The 19047-nt window shown below is 46.2% G+C and overlaps 1 protein-coding gene across 1 annotated transcript in view; it reads right to left on the reverse strand.

The window, feature by feature from the left end:
- Positions 1-1937: 1937 nt before the first annotated feature.
- Positions 1938-19047, reverse strand: part of LOC147733602 (zinc transporter ZIP1-like) — a 106251-nt gene continuing 89141 nt past the window's right edge. Inside the window, exon 3 of the mRNA XM_086958995.1 lies at positions 1938-2998. Coding sequence (XP_086815121.1) covers positions 2318-2998 — 681 coding nt within the window. The 3' untranslated portion in view covers positions 1938-2317. The remainder of the gene's footprint in view (positions 2999-19047) is intronic.

Here is a 19047-nt window from a genome sequence, read left to right on the forward strand (position 1 = left end):
GGCTGCATATTCTAGCTTTTGCATCTTGGTATTATGACACAGGAACACACTACAATGACGGCCAGGTGGCACATGAGCATGAAAATGTATAGCGTAATTATGGTTCCTCCAAGTTAACACCCTGTAAAGATACTTTACATCCTGCACCTTCGTACAGAGAATTACTGTCTGGATAGAATTATGGTATAGACAAAATCCTAATAATCAGGGGGAGAATGGATCACTTGTCCTGTGAAATCAGGGTCTTGGTTAGATTGGGACCATAAAAAAACTCTCCTCCAACGTACACTGGCCGGGGGCGGTATATCTTGATTCTCCGCCTTTGTGTAACGTTATAGCATCATCATAGGGTTCTTAAATTGCCCACATGCAGTCCTCCACGAGGAGGTAGACCAACTGATTTTCAGTAGTGTCCAGAGATATAAGAACAGTGAATCAAGTGCAAGTGCTCAGGTGCTGTGAGTTAAAATTCTCTACACCACTTTTGCGCAAAAGTTTTATTCTGTAAGAAGTGATGTGAGAAAAATAAAAACAAATTTGGTGCGATCGTAGACCCATTTACCAGTCTATCGCACTACTAGGTCGACATGTTTCAGCCTTCTTGTAAATTCTCAAGGCTTTCTTCAGGACCGAATTTCTTAGGTGACTTATTGCAGCCCCTAATTGTAGTGGTTAACTTACCACTCACATTATGAGTTCAGATCGGTAGTATCTTTCTCCTTAGTTAGTGCTTCGTTCGTCAGGACGCCGCCGGGCTGTACGGGCCTTGTCGGATACAGACAAGTCACTTGCTTGTGCTGGCTCTGCGCAGCGTCCCGGTACGCCGCGCAGAGCCAGGACAAGCAAGTGACTTGTCTGTATCCGACAAGGCCCGTACCGCTCTGCGGCATCCTGACGAACGAAGCACTAAGGAGAAAGATACTACATATCTGAACTCATAATGTGAGTGGTAAGTTAGCCACTACAATTAGGGGCTGCAATAAGTCACCTAAGAAATTCGACCGTGAAGAAAGCCTTAAGAATTTACAAGAAGGCTGAAACATGTCGACCTAGTAGTGCGGTAGACTGGTAACTGGGTCTACAATTGCTTTGAATTTGTTATTATTTTTCTCATCACTTCTTACAGAATAAAATTTTTGCGCAAAAGTGGTGTAGAGAATTTTTACTTACAGCACCTGAGCACTTGCTTCACTGTTCTTATCTCTCTGAACACTACTGAAAATCAGTTGGTCTACCTCCGGGTGGAGGACAGCATGTGGACAATCTAAGAACCCTATGATCATGCTGTAACGTTACACCAAGGTAGAGAATCAAGATATACCGCCCCGACCTGTGTACGTTTGATGAGGGGTTTTTTATGGTTCCTATCTAACAAAGACCCTGATTTCACAGGACAAAAGATGCATTCTCCCCCTGATTATTAATGTTACCTCTGGAAGCGGGAAGCTGAATGGATCATAGCTTCTTTCTCCCTCAACATTGATCTAGACATAGACAAAACCCTGCCATTTACAATGCTTTGTAGATCAGGCTTCCCCTTTCAACAGTGTACTTTTTTCAGATTTAACTGTTTTTTGCTCCACAGTGGGATACTCATGATCCACCATGTTCCTAGATTTTCCAGTGAATGCTCATGTCTGTTTAAATTGATGTTTGTTAACACAAAAGCTCTTGGTTGATTATGCAGTTTGTAATTGTGGTCTTACGGTCGGTATGTTAAATTGTACTAAGGTCACATCGACATTCATTCTGCGAAGGGCCTTCACTGTTGTCTGTAGATAAGGGTTTAAAATTGATTTTTAAAGTAGGAGTAATCTTATACTGGTCTGTACTATTAATGTTGTCTCCTTCACCAAGAGAACACACTCTTCTGGTATAGCTGGGGATATCGTCTAATTCACCCTTTCCTCACAAAAGCAAAGAAGACCAAAATAAAATGCACATATACATATATATTTTTAAAAAGGCAACTACAGTTAAATCACCTGAACTACTTAATATTAGAACTAGATGGGTAAAAAAACAACCCACAATCCAGAGTGCCTCAAGGTGTACACCGGGCAAGAACGGATGCCATGTTTTCTGTGTTGATGTTCAATGGCACTGAAATCACATCCTAGTGAGAGTCCTCGTTCATGCGCAATTCCTCAGGCAGTCTGAAGTCATGAATTGATATTGCACCTTCCTCTGTCAATAAAAAGTTCACACGCTATTTGGATGTATAATTATTGTTCATTTACCTGCTCTAACGAAGGAGCTGCAAAACATGTAAAACTATTCGCCTTCATAAAAGTCAATGTCTTATGGCACACAAAGTTCAGCCTAAAAATCTCAAGCCTGTCATCAAGGAAAATCCCGTTACAATGAAGAAGAGCTTAGGCAAACGCCACTTGGAGGAATTCAATTCATGTGGTAGGATCTCCAAGAAGGTGATGTATATGAAGGTTCCAGCTGCCAGTCCCTCCAGCACACACTGAACCATGCCGCTCCACAAACCTTCACCCTGCATCACTGCAATCCCAAGCCCAATGCCCAAAGGAGACATGACTGCAAAGGTACTAATGGAAAGTCTGAACCAGAAGGGCTTCAATCCACTCTGCATCAGGAGGAGGGACAGGCTGACGGCGATGATACTCTTGTGGACGAGAATGGCAATGGCAATCTCTAGCACCTTGGACTGCGTGTTCTGCAGCCCAATGGCCAGTCCCTCGAACACGGAATGCAGGGACAGTGACAGAACCAGGATCAGGCAGCGGAACGAGGAGTGTGCGTTGAAATCTACATGGAAGTGATGTCCTGCTTTTTCCATGTCTTGAGTATCTCTGGAAGTTTCAGAGATTTCACTGGAGAGTCTGGGAAGACGGGGCTGTCCGTTGGAAGAAAGGAGTGGGACGGTCTCTTCAGATGCAGGGTTGTTGCACTCCAGGACAATGCGCTCAATGATGAGCACGAGGAGGAAGCCCAAAGCGATGATGAATTCTGGGAGCGGGAAGTCAGTCTAAAACAAGAAAAGAAACACAGCAGTAAGGAAATACTCTATCTGCTAGAGAACAGAATACTGCCTCCTCCCTTCTAATAGGTGACACGGGCCAGCAGTCAACAGTATACAAAGGATACGATTATAAACCAGGTGAAATTTGGCCTGTTCCCTATCCCACAGGATTTACCAATGTTGGTGGCATTGGTAACTCCAGCTGAAGGAAGGCAGACATGATCAGGATTATAAGACGTTAGCGAGTAACATACTGAAATCGATGTTTCTGTTCCACAGCAAATCCTGAATGTTTTTGGTGGGTCTCATCCAAAATGTTTGGACAAAACACCACATATCATAATGCCAATGGGGAGAGTAATAGCTGTTACCACCCAATCGCCATTATTGGTGTGCAGCTGAATGAGGCCTATACAGTACATTTCTTTCATAATCATAGGAATACAAAAACAGTTCAATTTGCCACACAATGCAGTTATGAGAGGCTCGCTACATATCTAAGGAAGTTATGAGAGCTTCACAATATCATTTCAAAGGTTTGGAGATTTGCATGTGGTTCAAGTGTAACTTGCCGACACATCAGTAGGAGTGTGGAAAGCCTCGAGGAGCACAAATCGCTTAGATGAGAAAATAGCGTCAGGTATAAAAGTCTTTTCAGGTACTAATTCAGTCCTCTTGCAAAGTAGCAGGATAATGGTATCACCTTTAGAGACACACATCATTAGAATGAAAACACGTCAGTACAAAATTATATTTAGGCAAAAAATCTCCCTTGATGCAAAACACTGAGTGAATTAAGAGTTTAAATCCCATTTCGAATCAATAACACATTTAAGAGCAAAATCACATGAAGGTGGAGAACCCAATTTAGGTGCAAAACCACTTTTGGTGCAACATTAGCAGGTGGTGGTATCAAATCTAAGTGGAAAACCACTCTGTACAGAGAGAAACTTTAGTAGTAAGAGTTCATATCATGTGTAAACCTATAACACTGCATTTAGTTGACAGCACATGGATGTGCAGAACCACCCTTGGTGCAGCATTGACATGAACGTGGAAAACCATTAGGAGCACATATGACATTTTGAAGTAAAAGGTATTTTAGGTGCATAACTACGCACCAATGACTGAAATGGGCCGACTAAAAACCTATCTCTCCAGCAAGTTCTAGATTTGATGACAGGAGCTCTGATAGACATACGCTGGTAGCCACAACTGAAAGAAGGTATTCGCATATGCAAGCTAAACGTAGCAGCAAATGGCTTTGTAAAGAAGGCCTTGCATGCCTTACTGTATTAGTATCAGCGGGTAAGGTACCCCTGACCCTGTGTGTACTCTTGGTGGTACAGATGTCTTCTTTTGCATCATGCTTATGCATCTACAGTAAGTGTTCTCACCCCCACCATATGGTCTCACTGTGCTACCAGTCCCTGTGCAGGCCTTTACCCTGTTCAGGTCTAATCATTTCTCTGTCCCAGTTTCATGGCATGTCCTGACCTAATGTACGTGGTCTACGTTGTGTGTGAATGTCACTGTGTTCTCGGTGCAGGAGTCTCTAGTCAGAGAACAGTCACACCAGATGAGAGCATGTTCTGAACCAAATAACCATAAGGAAAAACAAATCGAACTATTTCAGGTTACGGAAAAGGTCAGAGACCCTCTCCACGCTTTTATCAATCCACAAAGCCCCAACCAGAGAAACACACTGTACAGACTATGGTCTGTGCTCACCATGGTCTGTGCGTCTAAGTATCTAACAGTACCAAGAGGCCGAAGAACAGAAGAACCTTGAGCTTTGTAAAATCATGTAACATAAGGTTGTTAGTTACACTGCAGCATCTCCTACTATGTAAGTGAGCTCCGTGTATGCACCAGCTCTGTGGATTGGCAGCAGGGGTTGACATGACTCATATCCAATAATAGTTCAAAATGTGAACTGTTTATTTACTCAGGCGTAGCCACGCTGCTGCAGAGGAGCTCCAGGACACCTCCCTTGCAGCCTCTGATGCAGTTCCCATGACGCAATGCCCCTAAACTGCTGCTTGCTCGCACACTCCAACAGCTGCAAGAACCAAGGATTAAACAAATTAAACGGTGGTGCCAGTGATGAACTGAAGGTCACACCGGATGTCAGCGCACGATGACTTCGATGGCTAGTGAGTGCAACGTCAGCATCATTTCGTTCCTGCAGGCTTTACGTGGACCACACCTGCTGACTGACATTAGTACTTCAAAATACACCAACATTTAAACTAGCAACGTCGATTAAGTCAACTGAGAGGTCTCGTGTGACAATATGTGAAAGTCTGCATACATGCGGGTCGGGGAGGACTCGTGCTTGCATAGCTCACCACACATCTAGTGCATTTCTGCTTTTTGGGGGTATTAGATTGTAGCCATAAATAATTTTCTGAAGTTTTTAAGATCTTTTTCATTATTTTGGCAAATAATACATTTAAATAGACACTATAATTTCCCTCACAAACACTTCACCCATAGCTAGATATCCTTGACCTCTGAGAGCCCCTGTAGGCCTTGGTAGGCATTATTTTTAAACTTTTAACATCACGGGAGGGATTAACGAAGTGTTGAATTAAATTCAGGAAAAGTTCAGGGGTGCCAGATCAGTATCGGCAATGAGGGCTCCTTTACAAGCCGGAGAGATCACATAACTTGCAACTCTAGACGTATGCATGCACTGTGGGCTCCCACCTTCGACCCCTGCCTTGCCCTTTGCAACCTCTGGCACGGTCCTTCCGACCGCTGGCACAGGGGTCCTGGGGAATAACAAAGAACAAGAAAAGCAGCGGCGGCTCCCCATCAGCCGTGTTTACATTCCGCCCCTTCCCCTGCCTTGCCTCGGCCCTTCAGCAGTAAGTAGAAGGCTGCTGAGAGCATATGGGTGGGGTTGTTTCAACTCCTTATCTGTCACCTGGCCTTGCAGCAGGCTCCTATTTTCAACCGAAGGTCTAGGGGAGGTAACCATGTTTATTCCTGTTTATGTCACCAGGCAGGACGTGCAACAGGACGAAAAACGTACACATAGCACGTGCCGGCCCCTCCAGGATAACTGCATGAATAAACCAAGTCTGAATGGATGGCCATTGATTTGACCAGGGAACAGTGCCTGTGCTGAGTGTTTAGAAGAGAGCAGAGGCTGCCGTGGACAGCTCAATTCTTTCCTCTGCATTCTGTACTATTATTAAAAGAGCACTGAGAGTACAATCTAACCAGGTATTGGGAGAAGGGTGGGTAAGGCTCCTAACTTTAGTGCAGAAATGACCTATCTTGTGTGTAATGTTCTAATCCTAAAACATGAAGTGTATGTATATAGCGATTGGAGATTTCAACCTGCATTACGAAAACCCTGAAGACCCCGTTGCAGGCGACTGGAGAGTGATATGCAAGTCCTCCAGCTCAAACTATGGATTTACATACTGACCCACATTGCGGGACACTCATTGGACCTACAATTTTCAAATACTGAAACCAACTCAATCCAGAACAATAATCCCTTACTTTGGACCTGTGTTTGAAATGGAAAAATAGAAGTGCAAGTACCTCTTCCGGGGTACCTGCTGGTTTCTGAGAAGTGCCGGTACTCATCAATTAAAGTGATTACGTCTCTCTTCAGTAGTGCCGGTACTCTCCCTCTAAAAATAAAAAAGTCCCAGTACTCTCAGTACTGGACAGTACCGGCTCATTTAAAGCACTACTTTGGACAGACCACTCGTAGATTAGTTTCTCAGTCTTACTGCCACAAAATCAAAACTTGCATTTGCAATGCAGTAGATCCCGCATTTGTTGACGTTGTTGGTATTGGCATAGCAGTAAATGGCAATGTTTTATATAAATGTTTTTTTTGTTTGCAGTGAAGTGATTTAAAGAAAAAAGTGCACGATACACCATATTATAAGCTTTTATAGCAACTGTACTGTAAAGCTATGGCTATGTTTACATAAAGGGGTGTGAATGGATGATTAAAATATTTTAAAAGGATAGCAAAATGCAGGATGGAATGTATAGCAGGTACAACCTAGAATTCAATAAAAAATATATATTTTAAAAAACACATACACTCAGAATGTGAAACCTGCGAAATTTAGGAAGGTGGCTGGCACAGCGTGGTGACGGACAAATAGGGGTTTGTGTTTCAGTACATATACGTGCAAATGCACCATGCCATGGTGTCCATTTTGTTTTAATTTACCATTTTAACATGGTTAGATACCTATCTTGGAAGATTAAATAAAAAAAAACTGTAAGGAGTGTGTTGAAACGTCCTCTGTTTGAGAGCGCAGCCAGTCATGCGAAGGATAGGTGAGTCAGGGACAAGGCGCCAAAACAAAGGGCTGCTGAAGAGGGTGTGAACTCGACACAGCTTCCCCAGTGCTAGGGAGGGCACTTCACTGGAAGATGCGGTGCATAAATAATACAACACAAGAAAGAAAAAGTAAAACATAAAACATGGCGCTTGAGGAACAGCCGCTGCACTGAAAGTTTAAAGTATGGTAATAATTATTAACAAGCAGGGTCGGATTGGCAGAGCGGGCAATCTGGGGGCCTGTGGCAGAGGCCAGCTTGTGGGCCAATTCTTTTAGTCTGTGGATCAAGCAACTCCATATACCTAGGCTGATTTCCCCTTTATAGCTGCAGCTTCAGGTGAGAGGTAGTCTGCGAAGGGCACATCTTAGGCCCATTTATTGTTAGTTGCAGAATGACACTAGGGTGCCAGAGGGCACGCATCATGTGGTGCACCTCCTTTCATCCTGGGCCCCAGAAGGTGTCAGTGAGCCTTTGACAGAGGTGTCTTTTGAGCAGTGCAATTAACAAGTCGTTGGTGTGGTGAGGAGGCTTTTGTCCCCCTCCGCAGGCCACCAGGACCAGACAGACAAACCTCTGGGGCAAGCTGCCAGTTTTCTCAGATTGAGGTTAGGAGTTTCATTCAAATTCCATGCAATGAAATGAGAGAAAAAAAAATGAAATACAAACGTGGAAAATAACTGCAATTTAAAAAAAATCTGACTAGAATCGGATAAGAAGAATTCACCTTTTTCGGCATGAATGGTTGCAAACTGCAATTGTGGGCCACTTTTTTTCGAGTGCACGGGCCAATTTGTCATCCCAATTCGACCCCGTTAATAGGCAATGACTTGCGGCGGCAGAAAGTAACAACAACAAAACAAGCACTGGCGTTGCCAATAGGTCTCGCAGTAGGAAAGTTGGAGCTATTACAATTGCAAATAACAATGCCTTTTATTTTTGTTTTCATTTTAAAAACATAAAGGGCTTTGTCATTTACAAAACCAATAACTCCAACTTTCCTACTGCGAACAGGTCTTGCCTTTAAGTTAAAGCCATTTGCTTTGCTAATGGTATTGTATTATAGCTATGTATTACTGAGTGTATGTATGTGATATGTTGTTATTTTATGTTGTCAGAATTGTATGTGTTACCTATGTGTTTGGATTTGCAGTGGCCTTTGGGACCTTATACGTGTTTAGCAATGCACTTTCCAGCATAAGTAACTAAATAAATACATACAAAAGATACGCAGGATCTGACCTTGTGTAATGTAATAGGTGCTTATGCAAAACACTCCAATGCGTTTAGCCACATTTGCTGTTGAGGACACTGCATAAATAAGAAACATGGCAAAAGAAAGATGCTGCAATAGAGGAACACATCCAAAGGGCAGCTTAGCATAAATCCCCACTACTTCCAGACCACAAAATTAACAACAGACTGAGAAAGGGCGTAGACAGTGATAGACATATCGGGGAAAAAAATAGTCAAGGCTGGATGCTTGTTTAATGGGCATTGATAAGTGAAATCCTGCAGCCACAGGTGTTTTTATTTTACTGCCCTTTTAGCCATTGTAAGATTACCTAAACACGGGATGCAGAAACATCCTATCTTTAAAAGTTGAACTGTTGCATACAGCCATGCATTATAGATGTACAATCGAGAGTGCTGCTTGTTGCAACCTACACTTGGCTCTGGAGTCACTACAATTTAGATTACTATAAATTCAGAGGCTCAACATAAAGGCAGTTACTTATAAAGTGGCAGTCAACGATCGCCCTTAAACCGGTTCAACAATCTTAATAACACTGAAGAGCCGATGATGGTAGGGCTTAGTTCTTATGTAGGTTTTAAAATAACTTGGTCTCTGTGGCTACAAAATACCAAACAAGATCAACCAAGAGGGTGAGAGGGTCGAAATCAAGTGGGGCATAGGGCTTTAGAAAACATGCAACCCACAGTGTTTACGAATGACCACATTTTGCAGTGAGGCCCCTCATTTTGTGTAACTCACTGCACTTCCACATTATTACAGCATTACAACAAAGCCATTAAGTGAGCTAGTAATAATTTGGTGCACAAACCTGTACAAAAATTACACTTTCAATTTATCAGAAGGCACCCTGCTCATCTACTTAACTCTGGAAAATGTAACAATTAAGGGACCTCAACCCAAGATGATTCTGAATGAAATTGATAGCCCAAGCGATTGGCAACTGTTTTAGTTGCCCCTGTGCCAGACGTACACCCTTCGGTTATAAGCAGAACAGCGGCCTGCGTGCTGGGCTCGCTCTGGAACACAGGAGGAATTGTGACTGAATGAGCAGCCTCTGACAATCTGCCTCAGTGTAAAAGGGGCTAAACTTGAAAACAAATGCAATTCAATCTTTCACTCATTGTGCTTAATTTCATCTTTTGTAAAATAAAAGCCAGCATGAACCAGTCATCACATCGGCCGTGGACGATATACGCTACTAAAGAGGCAGTGCCGCTCAGTGGAGGCACTGGTGGTAACAGCCCGCTGGGGCATCTCTCCCCGCCTCACTCGCCTGTTAAAGGCATGGGCTGAAGACGGAGCTCTGTGTGTTTAAGAGATCAAGTGAGTGCCGGTAGAGGGAGGCTGAAAGAGAGAGAGGGAGAGAAAAGAGCAGGAGAGAGAGAGGGAAGAGCTAAAATGAAAGAGAAGAAAAGCGAGAATGAAAGAGAAGAAAAGCGAGAATGAAAGAGAAGAAAAGCGAGAATGAAGGAGAAGAGCGAGAATGAAAGAGAAGAGCGAGAATGAAAGAGAAGAGCAAGAATAAAAAAGAGCGAGAATAAAAGCGAGAAGAGTGAGAATGAAAGAGAGGAGAGCAAGAGAGAGAACAGCAAGAGAGAGAGAACAGCAAGCGAGAGAGAGACATAACGGCAAGACTGGAAGAGAGACTGAAAGAAGCGAGAAAGAGAGGAGGGAGCAAGACTTAAGGAGACGGATATTAAACAGAACCACGAGAGAGAGAGCAGGAAAGAGACACGAGAGCGAAGCGGACTGCGCTTGTGCAACTAAGTCATTAAATAAATAAACAAGCACTGTCGAAGCGGACCACGCTTGTGCAACTAAGTAAATAAATCAACAAGGTGGCCCAAGCGGACCACCCTCGTGCGAGCTGGCTCAATATCCTGTGACTCAAATGTGTGCTTACACGAGATGAATGCGTCCTTCTGTAAACCGATGAAATATCTTCCACCTGCAACCATACTCAAGCAGACCGCCAGTACATGTACACACATGGGGCATGCAAAAGAAGACGAAAACAACAAGCATTGAATAAAAAAAATTAATAAAAACAAGCGTTGGCAAAGCAGGCAAGTCTTCCGTGCTGAAAGTGAAACCAACCCTCGGCATTGCTGTGGTGGGGGAGGGGGGGGGCGGGGGAGAGGCAAGAAGGGAACAAGTTAAACGAGATCTGGCAGGGAACAGATGGCCTGGCCGTGAAGCAGGGGGCGGGGCAGCGCTGGGGAAGCCTGTGGGAGGGTGATTGATGACTTTGATGTGGGGAGGGAGGAGAGCCTTTTGCGAGCCTGCAGGAGAAATGCTGCCGATGCGCGTGCATGTTTAATCACGTGGTTCACGTGAACTGCATGAAAACCGCGGGGCTGAAAGCCTGTGGTTTGAAGAAGATTTTCGCCACTTGAATTCTCGCTCCGTTCGATGCGCTTGCGCACATCGATAGGTCGCGAGACCTAAAAAGAGTTCTCCCACACAACATCAGAAGAGTGAAAGTTTAAGGAAACTGTAACTGGCCGGTGCGTCACAGCCTTGCCAAGAAGTGACATATCAGCAAAGCGAACGAGTTAGGAGGCATCAAAGAACAGCAACGTTGAAGTGAACCAATGGTAAGTAGCAGGTGGGGAAAATGTGGTATTATTGATTACAGCAGGTCCTGCAGACAGCGCATGTGCACTGTAGGCTTGCCCTACAAAAAAGAAACAGTAGCCATAACACGTATACCTCACACCCGGGTCTTCTCGTATTCTGATGGGAGCCAGTGCCCTGGTGAATTAACTGAGGTTTAATTACGTTTTACACTTTGAAACTAATATAAGAAAATGTTCTTCCAGCACCAAAGATCCCAGACAGTTAAAGTAGAAGTGACTGGTAATGCAGAGTCCTTTGCAGAGGTGTTCAAGTAACAACTCACTTTCTTTTGCCCATTTGCATTTTTGTTACAACTTCTGGTCAAAACTATCCATCAACAGAGCTTTTTATTTTTAAGTGGCAGAAAAACGCGTTGTTAGCAGTGTAGTAAGGTGTGAAACCAAACAAATGAATATTTGAAAACAGGTTATCCTGAGCACTACTAAGTGTGTGTTATGAAATCAAAGTCCAATCCGTCTTCTTTCAATTCCGATGTTTATGCTTGAGATATTTTCATCAGCGGAGGGGGAGGTTTCGCTGGAGGTGGTGAGGAGGAGGGTGCTCTTGTGGGCGATGGCGAGGCACTCTCCTCGGGCGGTCTTTCCTCTAGAATTTGTATCCATCTGGGATGGCGGTGCTGATGTTGGGGGTGGAGGATGTATTGGTCCATGTCTCTGTGAAGAAGGCGATGTCAGGTGAGAGAGAGTCAAGTAGGTATCAGATTTCCATGGCGTGTTTGTGTACGGACCGCACGTTGAGGAGGATGCATTTTAGGGCGTCGCCGAGGCTGGCGTCGGCGGTGTTGGAGGCCGGGGTGGTGGTGAGGGTCTGGCCGCAGTGGAGGCAGGAAAACTGCCCATGGGTCGTGTTTGGCAAGGCCTGTGGGCATTCTCTGAGTCTTTCAGGGTTAAGTGGAAGGAGGATGGTGGTGTCGTAGCGATGGGTAGTGAGAGGTCCAGGGTTCCTGGCGCAGGCCACAGACTGGCGCAGACAGGCTTGCCTTTGGCACGCTGGCAGCGTACCTGCTGTGCGAGACCGCCATTAAGTAGGCGAGCTGGGAGGAAGGAGAGGGCGGGAACGGAGGAATTCCAGGGGGGAATGCTTGTTGGGAGGGGCCACAGGGGCAGCAGCAGCGAAAGGAATAGGCAGGCACGAGAAAATAAAAACAGTGGGGGAATTAGAGCAAGACACAGATGGGCACAATAACAGTGGCACAACAGGGAAGAATTAAGAAGAAAAAACAGCTGAGAAAGGTTATGGTGGTTGCAGGCAATCTGGTCCCAGTTGGAGCAGGCAGCAGGCGGAGGAGTGGGCAGCAGCCTCGAAGCTCCCAAGGAGGAAGTCGGGGTCTGGAGGCAAGAGACGGCACAGCGGAGCTGCGGGGAAATTGTGGACCTAGACCGAGGGTCGGAGGTCTTATTTACTATTTATTATTAATGATGAAAATGATACTAAAAATACATTTGTGCCTCACATCGCACATTGCTGTCAGTACTACAAATATCAGAATCTTTTTATTATTCATAATACTGATAATTATAAACAAGTTAATTCAAGCCAACGTTTATTGGATAAGCCAGAAAAGCAGACGCAGATCACTCCCCGAGTGAACAGGACGCCATTTTGACAAAAAGTAATTATTATATTATGAGAGAAAGGACGACGCAACAAATGAAGGATTTACAAGCACTCTGTGAGGTGTTTCGCTTTGCGAATGAGTCTGCTGTACAATAGTCAGACAGGTCTGTAAGTGTGGGTGCACACGCATTGTTAAAGACATTTAGTCTAGGTGCTAGATTAGAACAATAGGCAGGCTACGGGAGAGACCTGCTCCTGGTGGGGAAGAGAGAAGGGTTTATTTGTTTACACCTTCATCCTCCACTGCAAACTGTCTGAAAGTTAATCTACAGGCTCTGGGACATGTATATCTCGCACTGCAGAAAAACCGGTCTGGGCAAAGTCACAGGAGAGTTCAAAACAACTCTTCAAGCGAAAGAGAAACTGCGTTATTGCTTTAAAATCCACACAATAGCAGGCAAGGAAAGAATAACTTCGTGCTTTTTTATGTGCCTGTTTATTTTGCATTTGTGAATGTATATTACCTTTTATTTATCAGCTACTGCACATTTTGTCTTTCATATATTTTAATAGCCAGTGGCGAGATTGTGAGGGAGAGAGAGAGAGAGAGAGAGACACAGACACACAACACACATTTAGAGAGAGCGAAAATATAACCTCTTTTAGGTTTCTATATTGCAGTTCGGGGCGTGACATGATCGTTGCTCTGAATTACCAGTTTTGAAACTGCTGCCATTTGCTAACAATGGCCAGATGTAATATTCTCACATATCACCATGCCTTTACCCTCAATGGGTGACGGACGCTTTCTTTTGAGCAATTGCCTTTTGCTAAAGTTTTCTGAAAGTGTAATTAGCCGGTGCACCACAGCTTTCAACAAGAGTGATGTATCAGCAAAGTAAATGAGTTAGGAGGCACCAAAGAAAAGTGACACTTGAGTGACCCATGGGTAAGTAGTAGGCGGGAAAAAAGCAGTATAATTGACGACAGCAGGTCTTTCAGACAGCACATGCGTGCTGTAGGCTCGACCTAAAAAGGCACACTAACCACCTCAATCCATTACATTTATCCTTTACTTTGGACCAGTGCTTGAAATGGAAAAATAGAAGTGCATTTACCCTGTACCAGAGAACCTGCTTATTTCTGAGAAGTGCTGGTACTCTCCAATTAAAGTATTACGTCACTCTTGAGATGTGCAAGTAGTCTCCCTCTCAAAATAAAAAAGTACCAGTACTTAGTACCAGACAGTACCGTCCCATTTAATGCACTGTTTTGACGGACCACTTGTCGATTAGTTTCTCAGTCTCACTGCCACAAAATGAAAAGAGGCACACTACCCCCCTCACCCAGATAGCCTAGAGCACAATAAATGTTTTATCATTTTCAAACCAATTAGTCCTGCCGCCGCTCGATAAGGGGTCATCATTCAATGTTTACCTAGAGACGGGGACGCTCTGCGGATTTTAAAGCTTTCCTTGCTGGGACTGACCTGCTTGCATCTCTACAGCTCGCGGAACCCGCTCCGCGGGTCCCGCATCGCGTTGGTGCAACTGCTTCTTTTGCCAAGGTTTGGAGGGTCCTTGGAGGGAAGACCTTGTCTGGGGCTGCGAGCGAGTGCGTGCGCTCACGGAGGGACTCCATATCCCAGGAGCGCACGCCAGCACAAAGGAGCAACACCTGGGCCGCTCTCCCCGACCCCTCCCACCCTTCCACCGATCACCATTAAAAGGGCGCTTTTCAGAGCAGAAAGCGGGACGCTCTGCGGATTTTAAAGCTTTCCTTGCTGGGACTGACCTGCTTGCATCTCTACAGCTCGCGGAACCCGCTCCGCGGGTCCCGCATCGCGTTGGTGCAACTGCTGCTTTTGCCAAGGTTTGGAGGGTCCTTGGAGGGAAGACCTTGTCTGGGGCTGCGAGCGAGTGCGTGCGCTCACGGAGGGACTCCATATCCCAGGAGCGCACGCCAGCACAAAGGAGCAACACCTGGGCCGCTCTCCCCGACCCCTCCCACCCTTCCACCGATCACCATTAAAAGGGCGCTTTTCAGAGCAGAAAGCGGGACGCTCTGCGGATTTTAAAGCTTTCCTTGCTGGGACTGACCTGCTTGCATCTCTACAGCTCGCGGAACCCGCTCCGCGGGTCCCGCATCGCGTTGGTGCAACTGCTGCTTTTGCCAAGGTTTGGAGGGTCCTTGGAGGGAAGACCTTGTCTGGGGCTGCGAGCGAGTGCGTGCGCTCACGGAGGGACTCCATATCCCAGGAGCGCACGCCAGCACAAAGGAGCAACACCTGGGCCGCTCTCCCCGACCCCTCCCACCCTTCCACCGATCACCATTAAAAGGGCGCTTTTCAGAGCAGAAAGCGGGACGCTCTGCGGATTTTAAAGCTTTCCTTGCTGGGACTGACCTGCTTGCATCTCTACAGCTCGCGGAACCCGCTCCGCGGGTCCCGCATCGCGTTGGTGCAACTGCTGCTTTTGCCAAGGTTTGGAGGGTCCTTGGAGGGAAGACCTTGTCTGGGGCTGCGAGCGAGTGCGTGCGCTCACGGAGGGACTCCATATCCCAGGAGCGCACGCCAGCACAAAGGAGCAACACCTGGGCCGCTCTCCCCGACCCCTCCCACCATTCCACCTTTTTGTAGGTCCTATAAATATCCACTAGTACTCCCGCAGCGCGGGAGAGCGCGCGGGAGAAGCCCGGGACAAGGGCGGGACCGTCTGTGGCCGTCCGGGGCTGGAGGAGGCCGGGCTGGGCCACATCCCTTGGCTTCGTAAAGCGGACGTCAAGCCACCAGGACAATGGCTTCAGGAACTCGATCCTGTAAGACAAAAAAATCTGCTGGAGACGTTGTGTTAGGTACTATGGACCAGTTCATAACCCGAGCCGTTTCCATAGTTGAGAAGGAGATAATCTTGGCAGAGCGAAGGTTATCACGGGAGTCTTTGAGTATGTCTAATAAGCGCTCTTCTTTGGGCGCCATTGCCCTAGCTGATAGCCCTGGTCATATTCCCCTAACTCCTCTGCTGATAACTGATTCCCCTACTATTGACGAGAGAGTGAGTCGGATTAGGGCTAGCTTAGAAAGGGTAACCACCACAGCACCAAGTATTGTGCTTGACCCGACACACTCCATTTCCTCCCTTCCTAGTATCTCATCACCAGGGGGCCAGAGTCCAGATTGTAATTCCGAAATCCTTGACGCCTTGAGCCCTCCTGTGCTTGTTAGTGAAGCTGTGAATTCCCCACTCACTGCAGGCCATTCCGATATTAACACTCCTAGAGTAGTAGCCCCTCAAACTGCTCCTGTAGGGAACCCAGCCCTAGGCATAGTCCCCCAAAAGAAGAGAAAGCGCCCCGCTAGTCCCCGCAGGGGAGGCTCTCTAAAACCTCACAGTAAACTTAGTAGGAACATTATATCAAAAGGGGGCAATACCCCGAATCAGATTCCCCACTTAAAACCCCAAACATCCCATACCGGAGATTCTGCCCTTGAGGGCATTCCTGGTCAAATGGCTCCTATAGATGCTAGCATTTTCCCTCAAGTAGAGAGCATCATTAAGTCTGTGGTGATGCCTCTCGTAGATAAGATTGATGGCCTCACACGCAAACTGGCCTCACTTGAGCAGTCAATGCTGGACAACTTTTATGCAGTGAAATCGTTAGTTAAATTTCACGCTAAATCCCAGGCTGAAGAAAACAGTGGCCTAAGGAGTGGTGCTGCTCCATTAGTTCTCCCTATTTCTACAGCCCTCCCTGAGCCCTCATCTTCTGAAAAAACGCCCGCCTTGGCTAAGGTTCCCCAATCCCAACAATCCAAAACTGGTACCATACCCCCCCCCCATCTACTTCTACTCTTGAGTCTAGTTTGGCCCGTCCAATGAATAAATCTAGCACCCAGGCACCCAAGGCACTTAGGGTCAAATTTGCTGCAAATCCTAAGCCTACTGCCCCTAACACTAAGGTAACCGGAGATACAGTGACCGGAAGTAAGGGTGTTACAACCCCATCTCCTCCCACTCCTGTTACACAAGCTGTGCCCAAATCTCCAGCAAAAACCACAGTAAAATCTCCGGCCAAAGACAGGGTAAAACGGCGTACGCCAAATGCTAGCCTTCCCCCTGGCTGTAAGCCTTATGTGGTTATTCTAACAGGGGTACCCGAGCTTGAAGAGGGTTCTTGTGAGTCCTACTCTGAACTCAAGCACAAGACGCTCTCCTGGCTAAAAGCTAATAGACCCCTCCCAGGGCACATTGATGGTAGAATAGCCCTTGTCCGACGGGTGGGTTGGATTGGTAACAGACGCAAGGCTATTACCGGGGACTGTGTGTTGATCAATTTTAATGATCCCAGAGCAGCTGGCATGATTTGTAGCCAACAGTCGCATCACAACTTCTGCGACATACAAACTAGGGATTTGGGGTATTTTTATCACCCCCCCCTTTAATGGGGCCAAATAAAACTTTCCAAGATGGGGGTAGAGGTGTATGGTTCCCTCATTATCCAATCTTGGATCCTAGAGCAAGGGTAAGGACTCCTACTCAACCAGCCACTCCACAGGGTTGGGGCTGGTGACTTAATAACTCAGTGGCAAACAATGTCTCCCCCCCTAGGGCTAACACAACTTGCACAGTAGGGGAGGAACCCTTGACCAATAATGTCGTGCACCATCCCCCGCCCTCCCCAATTCTACCCATTCTTTTAGGCGAGGGGTTAGATAATATTGAACTAGTGGACGGACTTCAAATTTGGGGTCCCCAGGGTGGGAATAGCGGTCGTAACGAGCCCCAGCACCATGCACCTCTGAAAATCATTAGTTGGAATGTGGCAGGCTTAAGCAGTAAGCAAGATGTCCCAGACTGGGTGGCGCTCGTTGAACCTCACTCAGTTTGCGCATTCCAAGAGACGTGGTGCGTAGAACCAAGGCACCGAGTAGGTTATGCCACCTTTTTTGTCCCGGCAGAAATACCAGCTTCGGGAAGAGGTCGTCCCTATGGAGGTCTCTTGGTTTGGGTAAACATCACGTTGGGATGGAGGGTACACCATCACCCCCAAAAATCTCCAGATTTGATGCATCTCACTGCAACTTGTAACAGGAGAGCGGAAAAACTGGAGATTATCAACATCTATACACGAGGGGCCTCCGGGAGAGCCTTGTCACCAACGCTCTTGGACCTGGAGGCAGCCCTGGGTGAGTGTAGTAGTGATTCCCTAATTTTGGTCATGGGCGACTTCAATTGCACATTCGAGCCCTTGTTGCCCGATGAATCCCTGGATTTGTATGAAGAAGATTCTAGGAGTGGTGTCCCGTCACTCGATCTTCCCATCATAAATAGTTGGACCCCCAGAATCATCCAGCTAAATTCCCTCACTCTAGAGCACGGCCTACGGGCAGCCAATGGGAGGACACCATCAGACTTAGAGGGGGCTCATACATACAATAGGATCGGTCATTCTTCCCGGATTGATTACATCCTTTTAAACTTTTCTTTGTGGGTACATATGAAGGATATGGTGGTCCTACCCTCTCTGGATAGTGACCATAATGCACTTTCTTTGACCCTATCAATCTGGTGGAAAGAGAATATCCCAGGAAGCGGAAATCATGATGCACTAGCGACAGGGCCATTGGGAGGGGTGGTTCCATCAAACTGCTTAAGACGTCTGAAATGGGACAAAGTGGCAATAGATGAGGAGAAAATGGCATGTATCAGAGCTGTTACCTCTACAGCCTGTGCCATTTTAAAAAGTCAGCCTATTTGCCCAGATCAGATTACAGCATTGTTCTGCGAGGTCTCGCTGTCAATTGGGGACCTTTTCAAAGCCAAAGTGAAAAAGGGAAACCCCAATCGTGATAATTGGCAGGGTAAGCCAGGATGGTATTCAAAGGAGTGTCGTGCCATGAAGAGAGCTCTGATATTGGCTGTGAAAAGTGGAGATGCCGCCCTAATAGCCACCAAACGGAAGGGTTATAAAACGGAGCTCAAAACAGCAAAGAGAGACTGGGAAGACAAGTTTTGGCAGGATCTCCGAACTGCCAGCATGGGAAAAAACGCAAAAGGCTTTTGGGACTTAGTACATAAGAAAAACAGACCCCTCGACACAGTCATCACCTGTAACATAACCGAGGATCAATGGTTCACACATTTCTCGAAATTGTATACGGCAATCGCTGTTGAAGCATTGGATTTCGTACTACCACAGCCCTCTCGAGTGGTGGAAAGTCCCGAGGAAAGTCTGTTTACTAAGAAAGAAGCGGAAGGTGCAATAAAATCTCTCGTCC

The sequence above is a fragment of the Lissotriton vulgaris genome, chromosome 2_1, assembly GCF_964263255.1.
Source record: "Lissotriton vulgaris chromosome 2_1, aLisVul1.2, whole genome shotgun sequence".
NCBI classification, from domain to species: domain Eukaryota; kingdom Metazoa; phylum Chordata; class Amphibia; order Caudata; family Salamandridae; genus Lissotriton; species Lissotriton vulgaris.